This window comes from Schistocerca gregaria, chromosome 4 (assembly GCF_023897955.1).
Source record: "Schistocerca gregaria isolate iqSchGreg1 chromosome 4, iqSchGreg1.2, whole genome shotgun sequence".
Lineage (NCBI taxonomy): Eukaryota > Metazoa > Arthropoda > Insecta > Orthoptera > Acrididae > Schistocerca > Schistocerca gregaria.
In genome coordinates, this window is record NC_064923.1 from 198,427,885 (window position 1) to 198,449,315 (window position 21,431).

A 21,431-nucleotide genomic window follows, 5' to 3' on the forward strand; every position below is an offset into this window, starting at 1 on the left:
GTCATGAAGTCACACAAAATCCAATAAGATTTGCACTCTGTTCATTCACCAGGGGAACCTCACCATACACAGAGATACCAAATTAGATTATGGAATAATGTAAGGTACAAGCCATGGTTTTTTGCCCCGACTGGTATAACACACAACACAACTTTCCTTGGCCACCACCTGCCTTTTATTATTGAACTGGTAGCTGTGTCAAGTTCGTGCACCATACGTGTATAACAATTCTGTTATCATTGTACCAAAGTCACATGTTGTGGTCATATGAAAATACTTTCAAAATTCAAATATTCAACTTTTTTGGGGGGAACTGAAAAGGGAAACCATCTGCTTCACGAGTAAACAACTTATAGCACACTGTTGTCAGTCTTGGTTACATTCCAAAACATACTTACCTTTATTATGCAGAGTTTCCAATAGTTAGTCAGCAACCAAAGCTAGGAACTTGCTTTATCTTTTTATTCTCTTTTAGAATCCTAATACTAACTTATACAAGTATGTAGTTAGTATCTTTGAAGCAACATTTTCAGAATAAAAGGCTACTCCCTCCTATTAGTAAGCAGTACTTTTCATTTCTTCTTTTCACAACGCTTGAAAATCATTATGTAGAGTTTGTTTCCTTATTTTATATTTTCATCCAGACTGCAAACCAGTAATGGTAAAATGACTATCTCCAGCAATTCTAATAATTCATTTCTAATTATTACTTGTTTCTGTTACGCCTAACACAAATCATTCTGCAGGCAAGGATTTTGTGAGAATTTGTATTTTTTAATTTGATTTGTGTACTTTTTTGATTATTTCAATACTTCTTCAGTTAAAGTTCTCTAACCACCTGATGTTCCATATCTACTGCTTTAATACTACAACCTTGTACACACAGACCTTAAATACATAGGTGGCCATCACAGTGTTTGTAAAAGACAGTATATATGTGTACAAAACGGTGTCCTAATCAACCATTTGATTTTAGATGATTGCCACTAACAAAGAATATTTCAGAACAATAATTACAGTAGATTCGATAGTCATACAATGGATGGTAAATTGATGGTCATGTGGCAGCAATAAAGCTTTCCTGTCAATCAGATTTAGCTGAGGTAAAAGCAGTTTCATAAAAATGTAAATTCTATCTCAGCGGAGACAATTTACCGCATTAACAATGGAAAGACGTTTTGTAGGACACAGCATATGATAAATACAATTCTATACCAAGAATATTCATGTCACACAATTGATCTAGTTTTCTTCTACAGTGGGTCAGCTACATTACAGAGGCAACAAAGAGAAAGGGTGGCAAACATCTGGGATCAAAGTACTTTGTGCCAAGAATAAATGGCTTTATTTAATACCAAGGTCTAAATCTAATCCAAACTTCAAGGCAGATTAGAAGCAATACAACAAAATTATTCTTTGTGCTCTCAACAGAGCAACACACACAAAAAATTCAAACTCTCTGACAGCAGTAGCAATGACACACAAGTCAAATCTATGCCCTTGGTAATGGAAGTCAAGAAACTACCTCACGAGAGTTCTGAAAACACAGGTAGAAAGATGGACCATCAAAAGCCGGTCTATTACATGTACTTAGACATTGTGCATTCCATCAGCAGACATTAGTTCTGCAAAATCAATGACTTACTGAATACAATTAGGATGGTAATTTGACCTAAGTATTAAAATCTTGTGCTAACTTGGTATCACTCCCTTTGTATTCCGTATGTGATTAATTTATGATGTATTTCCTTAATGACTGATTATTACTGCAGTAATACCATATATAAAATAGATGAGGAAGAGGCTGATCTCCCACTTTCCGTTGTTCTAAAATATTTTTGATAAAGTAGCTTATATAGTTATACTCAACCACCATCTTTACCATAATCTTTTAACAACTGCTCATTTTGGCTTAGAGGCTTCTTTGCACAGTAAGCAATTATGATCTCACAAACTCAGTTCTGGTAGAACTGAGAGAGAGAGAGAGAGAGAGAGAGAGAGAGAGAGAGAGAGAGAGAGAGAGAGAGAGAGAATACGGCATTAAAGGTGTCCCCCCTTGAATGTGTGGAGTCCTATCTTTAACCACAGTGGGTACAGTAAATATTATATGATTTTATCCATTCTGGGTGCTAGATCTTGTTGAGCTCCGGGCATTATTCAGTTTTGGGCCAATTCTGTTTTTCACCTACATCAATAATTTACATGCGACATTGGAGAGCTCTTCAAAAACTGTGATGTTAGCTAGTGATACATGCTCACTGATAAAGAGCCTGTACACATGTACATTTGATGCAGCCATGAGAATAGTGGAGCAATCTTACAAACATTTCACAACAAACAGCTTAAACCTCAATCTCAAATTAACTCATTCTATACAGTACTAAACAAAGAAAAATGATTCCACATACAAGAAGTAGAGGTGACTGTAGGAGGATACGTGGGACTTAGACAAAATTTCTATTAGGTGTGATGAATGGCAGCCAGCTCTAAATGTAAGTTAATACAGATGAGTAGGAGAAACAAACCCGTAATGTTTGAATATGGCATTAGTAATGTGCTGCTTGACAGAGTCACATTCATTAAATATCAAAGCATTAACACTACAAAACGATATGGAATGAAATGAGCATGTAAGGATTGTGGTAGGGAAGTTGAATGTCGACTTTGGTTTATTGGGAGAATTTTAGGACAGTGTGATTCATGAGTAAAGGAGACCAGATATAGTACATTAGTATTATCCATTCTGGAGTACTGCTTGATGTTTGGAATCTGCTCCAGTTCGAACTGAAAGAAGACACTAAAGCAATTCAAAGGCAGGGTTTGAGATTTGTTACTGGTAGGTTTGAACAACACCCAAGTGTTATACATGTGCTTCAGGAACTCAAATGGGAATCCATTGAGGAAAGACAACATTCTTTCTGAGGAACACTATTGAGAAAATTTACAGAATTGGACTTTGAAGATGGCTGCAGAACAACTCTACTGCCATCCAATGTACGTTTTGCATACACAACAGAAAGATACAATAAGAGAAATTAGAGCTCGTATGGAGGCATATACAAAGTTGTATTTCCCCTCACTCTATTTGCAAATGGAACAGGAAAGGAGATGGCTAGTAGTGGCTGCCATGCACCATATGGTGGCTTGCAGAGTATAAATGTACGAAAGTTCCTTCAGACTTAAGTGAACTAGAAATATGACTACCTACTTCCCTTCACATGTAACATTAACTTGGGGTATATGTTGATGTAGGTGTAATGGGCCCAAACTAGATGAAACATCACATGTGAAGTTCCTGAATATCTAGATGCATAATAACCTGATATGCAACAGCAAGTGCATATGTTAGACAAGAAGCTCTGTCCTGCCTGCTTTATATTTCTAAATACTACCTGCTGATAGGACTGCTATTTTCAATTCATCATTATTATTATCACAATTTTGTAAGACTCTGAAATTGATTACACAAGTTAACAATTACCTTTTCACAAGTAGTACAATTAATGCAATGGAGGTTACAGATTTGTCACAAAGTCAACCCAGTACATACTTGTATTGTACTTTGTATTGTATATTGCTGATGATAAAAGTGAGAAATATGGAACAAATGCTAAATACTGTTGTTAGAGTGGTAAGACGCAAAGCATTAACAGCATGAAGTTGTCCAATTTCTGCCAGTTCATGCAGGGGGAAATAAAACACTTTATTGTAAAGATATTACATCTTGGATAATGGCTCCCAACCTTTCTCAGGTACCTGAGTACAATCACCTAACTAAACTTTAGAAAGAAATCTCTTGGAACACTTTATATATATATATATATTTTAAAATGATGAAAGATATTTAGCTAAATTCACGTTTATTAATGACAAATACATTACCCAGTAAATGTACTGGAAGATATGTGTAAGAATCCCTAGGCCCTTGTAGAGGTGTTAAGTTATCAGTGTTACACAATACTTTTTCTGCACACTTCTGTAGCATAAGCACTTTTTTAACTTGGTTGTATTTCTCAAGAAAACTGTTACATAGGATAACATTGAGTGAAAGAATGAAATAATTTAGTTCGTGACTAAAACAGAATCGAATTGTTTAGTTTTTACCCGTCAGATAATTTCATTTTACCCATTGGGGGTAATTACCTACCTGGTTGGGAACCACTGATCTAGGAGTATCCAACAGCCAGGTCTGATTAGGCAGGTGTATTCTTGTGTGACTCTACATTTTCTTTTAGTATTTAAATTATTTCACACTAAAAGCTCATTACCAGTACCAAATGCTTTTACATCTGAACAAGCATCAAGGACTTGAGATATTGACATTTCTCAAAATATATTCAACATTAACACTATAAAAAATCACCTTGTCCATCATTGATACGAAATGATAATTACATGAAGAAAAAAAAATGTGCAGCACATAAATTCGCAAAATTATTCATTTTACACAAACATATCTACATCTATTGTTGCCTGTTTAATTTGTGAACTCATTATACCCATCTTTTATAGTAATATCCTGAAATGTCCCTAAATTTTCGCCAGCACTAGTGTGTCCGAGGAAAGCTGTGCACAGTATGCAAGGCATTCAATAAAGATTCTACTAGGCATATTATATCATTCTCAGTGTTTCGTCAGGAGTTGAAGTATACTTAACAACCCTCTTGCTAACATGTTTGGACTGCTTCGAATAGTTATGAAACAAAACAAGGAGAAAATATATCAACACAAACAATACTTTATTATTTTTTCCAGTTGCTTAGTATTCATATCTGAAACGCTGAATTAACACTCAAATTACACTCTCATTTGCAAACCTGTCTAAAACGTATTTCTTTTGTTATGTGAATATATGTACAATTTGTCCGTATGCAGTACAACAGTGACCGCCTATAAAAGTGCTCTCCTCGGCAGCACCGCATATCAGACACTAAATATTTGCAGACCACTGTTAATCCCAGTGCCAAATATTTCCCGGTCGGGGAATTTTCTTACTTCCACTGCCCACTGCAGCAACTTTACTGCCAGCCGTTAACGCTTGTGCGCCTGCTGCAATAGCTGGTTTGCTGCCACCAGCCAATACGGTAGGTGGGCAAACCTCTCGTCGTGGGTCTCTTGAGTAATAATAGTTTGCAGCCAATTTGTGAGCTGGCCCTTCCGGAAGATTTGGTGGTGGTTGAGTACGAGCTGCGATGAAATCTGCAAATCGGAGAGCGTTGGTATGTGGTCTTCCTAGAAGGAACTCTCTAAGCATCTCCAACAACGGTGAAACGCTACGTGGTTCTACTTTCCTTGACATGTTTGGAATAAATTCAGTTATTCACTCACAACACAGCTGACGAACTCTATAGAGAACGCAATACACAGCACTTAACCTCCTCCCCCAAAGATATTAACTAATGGAAAGCGTTTGTAGTCTGCTACACGAAGACAATCGAGTAACGAAGTTTATGATCAACTGTTTATATGAGGCGCGCTTTATAAAGATCGATAAGTAACAACAAATTGGCCTATAACTTTTTCCGAATCGTTCTCTGATTTCCACTAAAGTTGAACCACTCCAAACAGAAGTGCATACATTCACAGTTTATTGTCGTTAAAATTCCTTTTAGTAGTCCAAAACCTAAAATTTCCGGAATACCTTGCCTACCAAGTCTTTCGGTCGGCATGTTCAAAAGTAAGTACTTTGAAATGGATGGTCAAATGACGTACTAAGATAAAGTGGTAGTAATTTCTCAGCCTTTCGCATGAATGTATATGATCATTAGCAAGTATCCATACCGTGCAGATAATGACAGTAATAGCAGACCCCAAAGCAACAAACCTCAAAGAAATTGCCACCATAGATGAGACTTTTAAAACCCTAACGATCAACTGCCGAAGCATTCGCAACAGATTGACAGAGTTTGAAGCACTCTTACAAAGCAAAGGAACTTTCGTAATGGTACGAAAAGCTGGCCCAATCTCTTCTGCAAGCTACTAAAAGTAGCTCGGGAGATCTGTGTGGACAATTCTAGTGATACAGCAATAGAATATATGAAAGAAGAAATGCCACATGCCTATATCTACACCTGCATGATTACACTGCAATTCACAATTAAATCCTTAGCAGATGGTTCATTGAAATATCTTCAAGATATTTGTCTACCATTCCACTCTTGAAGAGAGCACCAACAAAATATTTTAACACTCTGAGGACAAAGTTGGCGATAGGAATTTCATGAGAAGATCCTGCGACAACGAAACACCGCCTTTGTTTGTAAGATTGCAATCACAACTCACGTATCATATCCGTCGCACTCTCAATCCTATTCTGCTATCATACAAAATGAGCATCCCTTTTTAAACTTGTTCGCCTCCTCCATCAATCCTATGAGATGATGATTCCACACTACACAGCAATACTCCAGAAGAAGGTGGACAAGAGTAAGGAGTCTCATCAGTAGACCTGTTGCAATTTCTAAGAGTTTTGCCAGTAAATCGGAGTCTTTGGTTTGCTTTCTCCACTACTTTATCTATGTGATCATTCCAATTTAAGTTATTTGTAATTGTAATCCCTATGTAGTACACATTTAGTTGAATTTATAGCCTTTAGTTTCGTGTGATTTTTCATGTACCAGTAACCGAATGTAGCGAATTCCTTTTATTACTAATGTGCATGATTTCACACTTTTCAATGTTTAAAATCAATTGCCACTCGCGTACCACACAGGTAGCTTGTCAAAATCATTTCACAGTTGGTTTTGGTAGCCTGATGAATTTAAAAGACAGGAAATTATAGCATAATCTGCAAACAATATGCGAGGCTGCTGAGATTGGCACCTAAATACTTTACGTAGAGCAGGAACAGTGGAGTGCGTACAGAACTTCTCTGGGGAATGGTAGATATTAGCAGAGGGTGACAGATATTAGCTGCTTCAGTTTTACTCAATGACATTCTACATCTACATCTGCAAACCACCATGAAGTGCATGGCAGAGGGTATGTCGTACTGTACCAGTTATTAGGGTGGCTGCTTATTCAGTCATGTACAGAGCACAGGGGGAATATTTGTTTGGATGCCTCTGTGCATGTTGTAATTATTCTAACCTTAATCTCATGATCCCTATGTGAACTATATGTTGGAGGATGTAGTATATTCCCAGAGTCATCATTTACAGACAGTTCTAGAGACTTTGTTAGTAGACATTCTCAGGATGACTTACGTTTCTTCAAGAATCTGCCAGGTCAGTTTCTTCAATGTCTCTGTGACACTCTCCCATGGATCAAACCTGTGGCCATTCATGCTGTCCTTCTCTGTAAACTTTCAATATCCCCTGTTAGTTCTATTTGGTACGGGTTACACACACTTCAGCAGTATTCTAGAACTGGTTGCATGAGAGATTTGTAGCAATCTCCTTTCTAGGCTGCTTGAACTCCCCCAATATTCTACAAATACACTGAAGTCTACCACCTGTTTCACCCATGACGGAACCTATGTCATCATTCTATTTCATATCTCTACAAATGTTATATCCAGGTATTTGTGTGAGTTGGCCGAATCCAACAATAACTCATTGGTATTATAGTTATAGGCTATTATTATTATTATTATTTTTAAGTGCACAGTTTTGCATTTTAAAGCAAGTTGCCAATCTTTGCACCACTTTCAAATCTTATCAATGTCTCCTGAGTATGTATGCAGCTTCTTTCAGACAGTATTTCATTACAGGATAACTGCATCATTTGTAAAAAGTTTGAGGTTACTATTAATATTGTCTGCAAAGTCATTAGTATACAACATGAACATCAAGGGTCCCAACATACTTCCCTTGAGAACATCTGTAGTTACTTCTACATCTGGCAATGTCTCTCTGTCCGTGATAATATGCTACATCCTCTCTACTAAAAAGTCATTCTAGTCATAAATTTCATTTGATACCCCATATAACCATATTTTTGACAATAAATGTAGGCGTAGTGCCAAATAAAATGAATTTTGGAAACCAAGAAATACTGCATCTACCTGACTACCTTGATCCAAAGCTTTCAGCATGTCATGTGAGAAAATTGCAAATTATGTTTCAAATGATCAATGTTTTCAGAATCCATGCTGGTTGGCATGGAGGATGTTATTCTGGTTGAGATACCTTATTATGCTGGAGATGAGAATATGTTCTAAAAGTCTACTACAAATTGACAGCAAGGATATTGGACAGTAGTTTTGTACATCATTTCTTTTACCCTTCTTGTACATTGACATGACCTGTGCTTTTTTCCAAAAACTGGGTACAGTTTTTTGTGTAAGGGATCTACAATAGATTACAATTAGAAGAGAGCTAACTCAGCCGAAAATTCAGTATAGAATCTGATAGGGATTTCACAGGCCCTGCAGCTTTGCTCAGTGTTAACGATACCATTAATACTTTTTTCGCTCATCTTTTCAGTGGAACAAGGGTTAAACTGTGCAATTCTCCTGGTTTTCTTTTGTAAAGGAACATCTGTAAATTGATTTGCTTTCCTGCCCTCAGTTTCAGTTCCTGTTTCATTTGCTATGCACTGGACACTACCTTTTATACCACTAATAGCCTTTACATAAGACTAGAATTTCTTTGGATTTTGTGAAAAATCATTTGACAATATTCTGCTGAGGCAGTCTTTGAAGCCTTCACAAATTGCTCTCTTGACCACCAGACATGTTTTGTTCAGCATCTCACTATCTATAGCCCTATACTTAGTCAATTTTATGACTTTTGACTTTTCTGAAGGAAATAACAAATACAATCACACTACTGGGATGATAGTCTATAGCTGTGCAATTTGATTAGAAGTCATCTGTAAGGAACAGCATCAAAAGCCTTCTGGAAATACAAAAAATATGGAATCTATTTGACACCCTTTCAATAGGACTCATTACTTCACGAGAATGATTTTTCTGAATCCTTGTTGGCCATTTGTCAATAAACTGCTTTCTTTGAGGTAACTCGTAAGTTCAAACATCATAGCCTCAGGTAAAGAGTTCTTGTGGGTAAACTTATCTAAAGTTCCAGCTGCTTAAGGTTTTTTATATTAACACCACTCACCTGAGCAAAAGGTTTTAGATCAGATTGTCATCCATTGATATTTTATGGAAAAAGGTTGCCCACACAGCCTTTTTCATACCATCTAGGGTATTCTGGTTGCTTCTTATGGCTTGACCATAGTACTCCGATAGCTGATTGATGGTTTTGTCTAATAGATGACCCTGAAGAGTCTTGCCATCAGAGAGTGGCATATTCAACAACTCCTGTTGTAATGGTGTGCAACATTGTAACCTGTAATGTAGAGAGTGCCATCAAAAGCGAAGAATACTAAAGTACGTGCATATTACTATCACATGAGGAGTGTAACAGTAGCTGGTGAGTTTGTAAGGTGGCCGCTAGAGGTGCTCTTTGCTTGGCATCAGCAGTTGTTTTGTTTATTGACACTCGACAGGAGTAGACAGTGAAAAACTTCTTTACATATTAGAAACAGCTCAAGATTAGCTTTAATTTGCTCCAGTTTATAAGTTGCAAGTTATCTTTAACATGTATGTGTTAATAAATGTTTGTTGTTCAAATTTATAGAAATTCTAATAATTTGTGTGCTATTGTGGATGATTTATCTGAATACACACATGTAAGTAGCTCAGAACAATTATTGCCATAGTCACTCTGACACTGGTGACCCAGATGTGATAAGCATACTGAAATTAGAAGAATAAGTACAAACTGTTGTGACTGACGAAAGGAGCTTCACCCTATTAAAATGCATGCACACTGAAGGTCCATCAGTGTCATGAAATGCCATGTAATTATCACCATTCTGGTCTTACAGTCTGGCACTATAGTTCGTGTAGATGGGAGGTGTTCTGTCAGCTTGACCACCACTATGCAGCAGAATTTGAACCTGTAATCACAGCACCTCCTGCATAAGATTTGTATGGTAAACTGAAGACAGAGTTGATTTGCTGAGTGTATGCATCAAAAGAGGAGCAGGTGCCTCAAGTGTTAATGCATTATGGACAGGAAGTTATTGTAATACTTGGCATACCTGCATAGTAAAGTTGATGCATACACTCTGTAGTAGTTCTCTTCCAGCTCATGTTAAAGCCATAGCCGCATCTCTGATAAAAATGCCTTTAGACATTGTCACATATCTGTTCCATATGATTCAGGGTGCAATAATTCTGCCTCAATAGGCGCTTTAGTAGTGCCTTACGATAGTGCCTTGTCATTGGCAGTGACATGAGCAAATTATGATTGCCTGTGAGATCAAAGAGATTGCTCTGGCTAGTCAAATGAGTGAACTGCTAACTCAACACAATTACAGCAAAGACGGAGGTCATTACCACAGAAGGCCACATATTCATTCCAGAATGAACTCGCCTACAATGTGTTGGTATCATTGGAAATTTGAGGATCAGGCACAGAAATGCACCTCTCTAAATGGCAGAGGCAATCTGATTGCTGGACAGTCCGTCAACATCTCTTTGTTAATGACCAGATGACCAGACAGACATTTGTTATGAACTGAGATTTGTTCATGTTCCCATGAATTTTCCTGTGTAATTGCCAGACACCAACTTTGTTCTACCTTTCTATTGCTGCTAACAGCTCATTGATAGTCACTTATCGACAGTTGTCCTTGAAAAGTGCTAATATGTTGTTTTTATTTTATTTTTTTATTTACACGTCAAGTTCTGTTGGACCAAATTGAGGAGAAAATCTCCAATGTCATAGAACATGTCAGGACATGAAATTACAACTTAAAAGTAATAACAGATAAAATAAAATGTTTATGAACCCAAAAATGTCATGCCATAAATTTAAGTAAATGTAATCCTCGACAGGATATAAGGAGTGACTTATGAGAAAACTCTTCAGTTTCACTTTGAAAGTGCATGGATTACTGCTAAGATTTTTGAATTCTAGTGGTAGCTTATTGAAATTGGCGATAGCAGTATACTGCACATCTTTCTGCACAAGAGTTAAGGAAGTCCGATCCAAATGCAGGTTTGATTTCTGCCGAGTATCAACGGAGTGAAAGCTGATTATTGCTTATTCTTGGGAATAAGCTAATATTTCTAACAATAAATGACAGTAAGGAATATATATATATAACAGAAAGAAACTTCCACATGGGAAAAATATATTAAAAACAAAGATTCCAAGACTTACCAAGCGGGAAAGCGCCGGCAGACAGGCACATGAACAAAACACACAAACACACACACAGAATTACGAGCTTTCGCAACTGGCAGTTGCTTCGTCAGGAAGGAAGGAAGGAGAGGGAAAAATGAAAGGATGTGGGTTTTAAGGGAGAGGGTAAGTAGTCATTCCAATCCCGGGAGCGGAAAGACTTCCCTTAGGGGAAAAAAAGGACAGACCAGACCAGATGTCTGCTTGTGTCTGTGTATGTGCGGATGGATATGTGTGTGTGTGTGTGCGCGAGTGTACACCTGTCCTTTTTTTCCCCTAAGGGAAGTCTTTCCGCTCCCGGGATTGGAATGACTCCTTACCCTCTCCCTTAAAACCCACATCCTTTCATTTTTCCCTCTCTTTCCTTCCTTCCTGACGAAGCAACTGCCAGTTGCGAAAGCTCGTAATTCTGTGTGTGTGTTTGTGTGTTTTGTTCATGTGCCTGTCTGCCGGCGCTTTCCCGCTTGGTAAGTCTTGGAATCTTTGTTTTTAATATATATATATATATATATATAAAAACCAATAAATATCATTTAACTTAAAAGAGGTGTCTTATTATTTATGAATACACATTTTTTACCCTGAACTCTAAAACAGTTACCAAAAACTACTTTAAGCAACACCAAATTTTACCAATTTGTCGGTAGATGACCCCCGACTCTCCTTTTGTTAAGTCATATTCCATCTCCCCCCTGACAGACTTCTAGAATTGCCCCTGGACTAGGGCACTGGGTATTGTCCTTGTACGATCCTTCTTTAGCCAATGTTGCCCAAAATGAGGAACCACATGAGCTTACTGTGGTGGCAAGGGATGGCCTTTCTGATAATTGGCAGGTAGCGTAATTGGGTGTGTGTGGTAACCACCAGCCCCTGGTGCCTCATGGAATACCCCAGGTGGTCTTGCCTTCCGCTTAGTTGCTGTGTGTTGCTGCCATTGGTGATGCCAGTGCAGTGGCATCACAGCACTGCCTATCCTCACCCATGATAAACTAGGAGCTTTGCACCACTTTGCATTGTAATTCCCACTAGCAGCATTTTTAAGGTCTTCAGCATTGATCTCCATCCATTGGCCAAGCCAGCAGTCCTGCCCTAATTGTCATTTGTTACATGTCCACCATTAATGCCTACACATCGAGCCCATGTGTGGGGTATACCAATGGATAGGTCATCTGGCAACTGTTTGTGACAGTCAGCAAGCTGTGAGTCAGTCGTCGGATGCCCTGGTGTTTTCACTGGACTCTTGGGCTGCCTCCGACAGCATGCATGTGTTGCCCAAGCGTATTTTGCTGATGGTGGTAATGGATGAGTGATCAGACAAATTTCAAGTAGACATATGAGACTGTCAGCCTAATTAACTCAGATATGTGCAGGCTCTTGGGATTCCCACAGTTGCAACAGCCACTCCATCAGTTTGTGGCTTTGATAAAAAGGCCTTTCCTTTGCAGGGTCTATTCTCCATTTCTATGCATTATAAGAATCTGAAATGGCAACTCACTTATTAGTGGTCAATTCACTGTTGGCACAAAATATCTTTGGGGTCAAGGTGTTTTCTGTTTTTGGCTTCCAGATTATTGACAAACTGCATTTAGTGTCTCAATATGTTTATTTTTATGATCTGGATTCCTTACTGCGGTCCCAGAGCCTAACGTTTCAGAATACCTTGGTCTGAGTTGTAAATTTCGAGGCACTTTGCTCTTAAGCCATTGGAGGTACTCAAATTTTGTTGTCCCTGCTCTATTCCCTTCACCAAGCATCCACATCAGCTTACATAATGCTTACCTGCAATTTATGTTGGATGCAGTTTCTAGACTTTCCTAGTCCTCAACAACTCCTTTGGACTTTACCAATATAATTTCATGCCTTTTGGAATCTCATCTGCACCAGGAATTTACCAACAGTATTTGGAGCAGTTGATTCAGGAAATTCCCTGTTGCATCAATTATCTTGATGACATCTGGGTCACAGGCTCACTCAGGAGGAGTATGTGCAGAACCTTCAGTCAGTTTTCCATTGCTTCCAGAAGAATAGCCTCCATTGTAAGCTGGAGAAGTGCAGTTTTTTTCTCTCCAAAGGTACATTTCTTGGGTCATGTGCCTTGTAAAGATGGCATAGTCCCCATAGACAACCTCATTGAGGCCACTGTCAACCAACCAGTGTCGAATAACCAGAAGTCGCTCCAGTCCTTTTTGGTAATATTTTGCTTTATGCTCATTTCATTCCCCAAGCCATGCATACCTTCCAGTCTCTTAACCAGTTTTGCCAGAGGAGTCTTGAGTTTGTCCGGTACTGGATTGTCAACTGGCTTTTCAGTCTCTCAAGCTGCATTTTTGCTCTGCTCCCTGCCACATCAGAACCTGGATAGCACTGAACAGCCCTTTGCTTAGGAATCATAGGTGCTTTCCGCTGCACAGCATAATTATTTACAGGTGAAAAAAAGTGCCACTAGCTATTGTTTTTGGGGTTAAAGATTTCCACCTCAGCACTGACCACAAGCCATTGGTTTCCTTATTTGGCCCTCATTCTGAGCTGTCAGACAAGACTGCCCACTAGTTGCAGCCGTGGGCCCTCTTTCTAAGTAAATATTGTTATGACACTTGTTAGTGCTCCATCGTCCAGCCTACCAATGTTGATGTGCTGTTGCGGCTACTAGTAGGGTCCAATATTGAGGTCGATCAGCAGAAGGCTCTTGTGTTCACAATGGATGATACCTTCCAGCAAACCCTGTCAGACTTCCTGCTGATGGCACCTGAAGTCAGAACCACCATGGCCATCGACCCATTTTCCTGAAATATTATTTAGGTAGTCAGGTTGGGTTGGCTAGGGTGTGTCTCTTCAGGTGTGGATCAGGTCTGGCATATATTTTTCCTCACATATGATCACTCTGTGTTGTCTATGGGGTTTTCATGCTTGCCACAGAAGAGCCTTGCTTTTGTGTAGTCATTCCCCTGGTGTTCCATTCTGGTATACTCCAGTTGCTGCGTGCGTCACACTGGGGTATGACTCGTATGAAGGCATTGGTGTGACATCATATCTACTGGCTGGCAATCAGTTGTGACATCAGACATCTGGTGCATTCTTGTGAGGCTTGTGCATGGGACCAGGCTGCTCTGCTGTGCCAGTTCTCTCCTTGGCCAGTTCTGAAACACCCTTAGGAGAGGGTGCACATCGATTTTGTCAGCCTCTTTTTGGGCAGCACGTGGTTGTTGGTGGTTGATGCATTTTCCTATTTCCCGTATGTAACCAAGCTGTCCTCCATGTCAGTAACTTCCAGGGTTCAGATGTTGTCACTTATTATTGCCATTGAGGGATTCCCCAGGACCCTGGTTCCAGACAACAGTTAGCAATTTGTGTCGCAGGAGGTATCCAGTAAAGTAGTGCCACTGCATGGAGGTTGATATACAGCCATGCGCAGGTAGGATCAGCCCAGTTCATGATCAATGATTAAGATGACCTCAACATTTTCAGTAGGACACCAGGGTATATTATGTCAATAGGACACAGTGGTACATTATGTCTTACATTGAGGTGACAAAACTGATTGGATAGTGATCTGCACATATTCAGATGGTAGTAGTATCATGTATACAAGGTATAAAAGAGCAGTGCATTGGCAGAGCTGTCATTTGTACTCATGTGATTCATGTAAAAAGGTTTCTGATGAGATTATGGCTGCACAACAGAAATTAAAAGACTTTGAATGCAGACTGGTAGTTGGGGCTAGATGCATGGGATATTCCATTTCAGAAATCATTAGGAAATCTAATATTCTTAGATTCACAGTTCAGGTGTGCCCGGGAATACCAAATTTCAGGCATTATCTCTCACCATAGGTGATGCAGTAACCAGCAGCCTTCACTTAATGACTGAGAGCTGCGGCATTTGTATAGAGTTGTCAGTGCTAACAGACAAGCAACACTGCTTGAAATAACAACAGAAATCAAAGTGGAACATATGACAGACTTATCTGTTAGGACAGTATTGCGAAATGTGGAGTTAATGGGCAGTGACAGCAGACGACCAATAACTTTGCTAACAACATGACATTGCCTGCAGTGGTTCTACTGGGCTCATGACCATATCTGTTGGACCCCATATGACTAGAAAACCGTTACCTGATCAGTTGAGTCCCGATTTCAGTTGGTAAGAGATGATGGTAGGGTTTGAGTGTTGTGCAGACCACATGAAGCTAATGACCCAAGTTGTCAACAAGGCGCTGTGCAAGCTGGTGATGGCTCCATAATGGCGTGGGCTGTGGTTACATGGAACTGAACCAATCATGGACTCGAAATGGTTATGTTCAGCTACTTGGAAGCCATTTATAGCCATTCGTGGACTTCACATGCCCAAACAACAATGGAATTTTTATCAATGACAATGCACCATGTCAAAAAATGTTCACGATTGGTTAGAAGAAAATTCAGGTCAGTTCGAGCAAATGATTTGGCCACCTGGGTCATCCAACATGAATCCTATTGGACATTTATGGGTCATTATCAACAGGTCAGTTCATGCACAAAATCCTGCTCCAGCAACACTTTTGCAGTTATAGGTGGCTATAGAGGCAGCTTGGTTCAATATTTCTGCACAGAACGAATTGTTGAGTCCATCCCACATCGAGTTGCTGCACTATGCCATGTAAAAGGAGGTCTGACCTGACGTTAGGAGATATTCCGTGACTTTTCTCATGTCAGTGTATGCTGAACTTTTAACTGTGAACTTGATATCTATGTACTTGAAGTGAAGAGTTTTGTAAAATTGTTCATATCCATTGATACTTTAATATTCAGAGACAGTTGTAAATACTTAGAACATTTCTGTGGAACTGGATTATACAAAGTTATCCATCGTGTGTAAATCTATCTTGTAATGTTGAACTAATATTTTACATGTTCTAGTTTCTACTCATTCTCCTCTCAGAGCAAGTAAGGAACCCACTCTTGTACTGATGATTGTATTTTCATCAGGTACAACATTTCTCACAGTCAACATTCAGATGCTACTATCAAATAATAAACTGGCTGTATTATCTTTTCTTATTTGCAGAACACAGATAGCATTATTTTTACCCACTTTTTGTGATTGCACTGAAGTGCTAATCATTTTCATATCCAAGCAGGTACTGGAGTTCATGCTCACTTAGTATTTGCAGCACGCTGTCTTCATGGTTCTGCAATTATATTGGCCAGGAGTACCAAAAATACATGCTCTGTAACGTATGTGGTTCATAATAACAAAGTAATTCACAGCTAATTGTTTACGGTATAGCTACTTTAGCCTCAACCAATCACAGCACTAGTTTAGTCATGCCATTTTTGCTGCTCACAGCGTCATATCACACTGCTTCCTCAATTGCCAGCCACTAATCAATTGCTGATGACCATTGTGGACTGCTACATAATTACTGTGATTTGTCCTTATATGTTTTGTTTCTCAGTGTGATACTTTTCTTTTATGGAATGTGTGAAGCTAACAATGCAGTTGCTTAGAGTGTGATAAGACTATCATGATCCTGTAAGGGTAATGCGATACTGCACGTTAATGGGGTATTTTCTTACCATCAACAGTGTAGATTGTATGAGTGACATTCAATAAGTAATGCAACACTTTTTTTTTTGAAAGTAGGTGATATTATTCAGGATTCCAATTCACCATATTATTCCCCGCTCTTTTGGATACAAAAGTGTAGTTTTCAACATAATCTCCGTTCAGCGCGATGGCCTTTTGCGACCTTACTGGGCCAGCCTTTGTGCCTCCATGGTACCATTCTACAGGTCAGTGCCAGAGCCAACATTGTGCTGCATCAATAACCTCTCCATTATCCACATACTGCTTCATGTGGAGTGCATCCTTTGTTGGGCCAAACAGATGGAAGTTGGAAGGTGTGAGATCGGAGCTGTAGGGTGGATGAGGAAAAGCAGTCCAATGAAGTTTTGTGAGCTCTTCTCAGATTCACAGGCATGTGTGACGCCTTCCGTTGTCATGGAGAAGGAGAAGTTAATTTGCATTTTTGTGGCAACGAACACACTGAAGTCGTTTCTTCAGTTTACTGAGGGTAGCGCAATACATTTTGAAATGATTGTTGCGCTATGAGGGAGGACATCAAGCAGAATAACCCCTTCAGAGTCCCAGAAGACCATCACCATGACTTTACTGGCTCAGGGTGCAGCCTTGAACTTTTTCTTTGGGATAGAGCAGGCGCGGCACCTTTCTGTGCATTTCCGTTTTGTTTTTGATTCAAAGTAATGAACCCATATTTCATCTCTTTTGATGATATTCAACAAAACATTGTCACAGTCAGCCTTGTAACATGCAAGCAGTTCTGCACAGATGGTCATTCATTGCTCTTTTATGGTATTCTGTTAAGTGGCAAAGGAACCCCGTGCGTGCACACTTTGAGTACCCCAACTGGTGGACAAGTGCGTCAGCACTACCGACAGAGACATCCAGTTGAGCACTGAGGTGTTTGATTGTGATCCGTAGATTGCCTCAAATGAGTGTGTCTGCACGTTCCAATGTTGCAGGAGTTACAACGGGGAGTATCTGACTGGCCCACAGGAGATTGGACAGGTTTGCATTACCCTGTTCAATGATGACAGATGCCTCACCCACTGACCCATCATGCTTTTGTTCACTGCAACGTCTCTGTAGACATTCTGCAAGTGCCTATGAACATCTGTGATGCTCTGGTTTTCTGTCAAAAGAAATTCAATGACAGCTTTCTGCTTGGGAAGCACCTCCATTACAGATGCCTTTTTGAAGGCACTACCACCAATGGGAACTTCATGAAACTATACGGCCTGAAGCGGGAATAATCTGTGATGTCCCACAACAAATTCCATGTTTTTAAAACAAATTGGATGAGAGAAAAAAAAGTGTTGCATTTCTTATTGAACACCTAATTAGTATGGAACGGCACAGCTCCTGTTACAAGAGCCATATTTCACTTGTGAGAAATAACATCCCCCCTTCCATGCTCTACTGTCAATCATTTTGTTATTCTGATCTAGGTATAGACTGTGGTTTGTTCCTACAACAATGCCACTGCTTTCTCGTGGCAACACAATGCTACCTTCCTGTAACTATGATGTCTTCAGTTTCTAGTGAAATTTGAGTGTGGTTGCAACAAGATGGCTTCTTTTACAATTCTAAGAGTGAAGCATAAAATAAATAGTAGGAAAAACAGGTGTCAGACTGAGATTCGTATGAAGGCTCTTAAAGAAATGTAACTCATCCATGAAAGGAGTGACTTACACAACACTTGTTCAACCCATTCTTGCATATTGCTCCTCAGTCTGAGACTCATACCAGGTTTGATTAACAGAGGAAACAGATAAGATCTAGTGGTGAGTGGTACATTTCATCACAGGATCATTTAATCAATGCAAGAAAGTTACAGAGATGTTCAACTAATTTCAGCGGCAGATGCTACAAGAGAGATGTTTAGTATTGAAATTCTGAGGAGTCCATTGAGGAAGAATCAAACAATGTATTACTTCTTTCCACAAACTTCTTACAAAATGCATAAAAAGTTCTTGGTTTACTTGCCACGTCAAATTTGGATAAAATACTGAGCTTTCGATGACTACCTCTGTCATTTTCGTCAGGGGCAAAACTTGACACAGCAGATAAACCGAGAACTTTTTATGCAAGGTCTCCATCACAAAAGACTTCATAGTCATATTCTCACAAAACTAACACAACAAGGAAATTTAAGAAATTAGAGCTAATATGATTGTTTACTGAAAAACCATTCTTTCCATTTGCTGTTCACAAATGGAACAGGGAAGGATCAGATAGTGGTACTCTCCACCACACACTACAGGTGGCTTGCAGAGTACAGATGTAGCTCTAGATACATGTCACAAATTTCATAAAAAGCAATGAGATCTGGCTAGTTAATGTATCCTGTAGTCTCATCTCAAAAAATGGGATGTTTCTGGTCCCACTACTTTTGAAAAAAAAATTATTTCATTAAATTTTAGTCACTTAGCAGGCATTCTAATCTAAGTGATGCTTCTTTCTTATACTGGTGCAAATGTGGTGGGTACTGTCGGTTGATGCAAGTTTACTGCCCCAATAAGCAGCTGCATTGGCAGATGATGGAGCAAATTCAATGCTCTTTCTGTCATTGAATCTGTTGTAATATTATATGACCTACTTTGAATTACTAATGTGCTTCGAAATATGGTACTTCATTACCAGTATGTTTTGTGGCTCTGTTCTTATTAGACAATGCACTTCACTGATAATAGTATGGCAGGAACCTATGAGCAAATCTAGGTACAAATAAAGGTCAGAAATAGGACAGCACATCAAAAATCAAGAGAGTAACCCAGATACTAAAATCAAGGACAATAGTGTAGTTTATTAAATGAGGATATTTCAGATGCTTAGTGAGACTTGATTGTTAACTAGAACAGCATGTAAACAAGACCAACTACTGTGAGCATCAGGCTTCATTCTTTCTTTTTGTGTGTCACATGGCGGATCACATTGACAAAAGTTGGGATCGATGAGAATGTGGTATGTCTGGCATTAGACACATTTAGATAAGGTGCAGGATCTGAACTAATTTATAGCATTGGTAGCAGCTGTTTCTTGCAGCAACAGGGCTATACATAATATTATGAATGAATGAAAACTGAAATTGCAATCTTTTTAGTCCTGTTAGTTGCCATGCTTAATCACTTCCCTTCTTTGTGGATTGTTGCTGTATTGGTCCATGTATGATAGTGCATATGTGACATGTTCTGAAAAGCTGCATGTGAAATTTTAATTCTTCTGTGTGGCATATCTTGTGTTATATTACTCACAGGTACAAAGGGTCAAGTGTTCTGGATACCCATTGGCCTAGTGACCCCTGATGTATCTATCAGGAGAATGGGCATATCATAGCTATCTTACAATTTATGTTTAAAATTTAAACATTACATATTTCCCATGGCCCAGGAAAACTGAGCAAATCAGTTGGTTGTTTTACTTTAGGTGTGGTCTAGGCTGGGCCTTAGGTGGCTTATAAAAGCACCATTTGTTCATGTGTGGTTCCTGAGAAAACTCCAAACAATCATGTTTTTTTGGGTATGAAAAGTACTAATAATGGGGAAAGCCACTTCATTAATTTCTATTCACTGCAGATCATTGTAATTTTTGCCATATGTTCTTAAAATATTGTTCTCTGGGACCTACAAAACTTTTTTTATATCATTATCTGTTACCAAAATCCAGAGGTTCAAGTTTACCATACTTATGCAGAAAACCACAAAAACTGGTTTTTAGGATACGGAAGAAGAAGAAGGCACTTTTTCAATGTTGGCTGTCATTATCTAAATAACTAACCATAGAAAATAGCTCAAATTTTTACTGTACATTCTTTAGACATCTATCTTGAAATGCCATTTCCCTGTTTTTGAAAAGCTGTATCTTTTATTAGGACACACCTGAAAAACCATGACTTTTGTGTACCATATGTACCAATTGTGGGGATGGCCACTTCTATAGTTTCTGTTCATGGAAAAGTGTCAAACTTTTTACCATATGCTCTTAAGATGACTTTCTAATGGAACCTTCAAACTTTTTTTGATATCTCTATTCATAACTGAGGTTTAAATTTACCATACTTATACATGTAATACCTGGCTCGAGGTTTAAATGCAGTTTTAACTGATGTAGTGAACAGATGGCAATGGCTCTGAGGTCATTGCAAGAGTTCTTAAGTCACCAATCAATGTTTTTAGTTGCTATTTTTTCACCAATAAAACTTTATGATACGCTGTCTTTGTATAATGGTCACTCACACCTATAAAGGCTGTCTTGATTTGGAAATTGTTTGATGATGCCACCTGGCAGTGTAAGCACTCACAGAAAATTATTCTGTTATACAAAATTCTTTGTACTTGCTGTGCTCTTTAAGCTAGAGTAAGCATAGACTCTTTAAACTCTTGTCCTTAAACAAGTATATTATGGGTTAATACATTCACATCTGCAATATGGGATCAAGGTCTGGGGTGGGGCACCCACTGTCTATTTGGATCGCATTTTCAGGCTTCAAAAGAGAGCATTAGGATAATTGCTAATATAAGCAAATGCCAGTCCTGTTGGGACTATTTCAAAAATTATAAATTACTGACTGTGTACTCATTGTATGTATTTAAGACCATAAAATAGGAAAATAGTGTAAAGAAAAGTGACACCCATAATTACAATACTCGAGCCAAAAGTGAGTATCATAGGATA

General features: G+C 38.8%; 1 protein-coding gene across 2 annotated transcripts in view; it reads left to right on the top strand.

Moving 5' to 3' along the window:
• Positions 1-1,327: 1,327 nt before the first annotated feature.
• Positions 1,328-21,431, top strand: part of LOC126268145 (uncharacterized) — a 100,536-nt gene continuing 80,432 nt past the window's right edge. Inside the window, exon 1 of one of the 2 annotated variants that reach the window (XM_049973678.1) lies at positions 1,328-5,677. In XM_049973678.1, the coding sequence (XP_049829635.1) occupies positions 5,668-5,677 (10 nt within the window). In that variant the 5' untranslated portion in view covers positions 1,328-5,667. Of the gene's footprint in view, positions 5,678-9,335; positions 9,378-21,431 lie in introns of those variants that run through there. The other variant, XM_049973676.1, reaches the window with a different exon arrangement.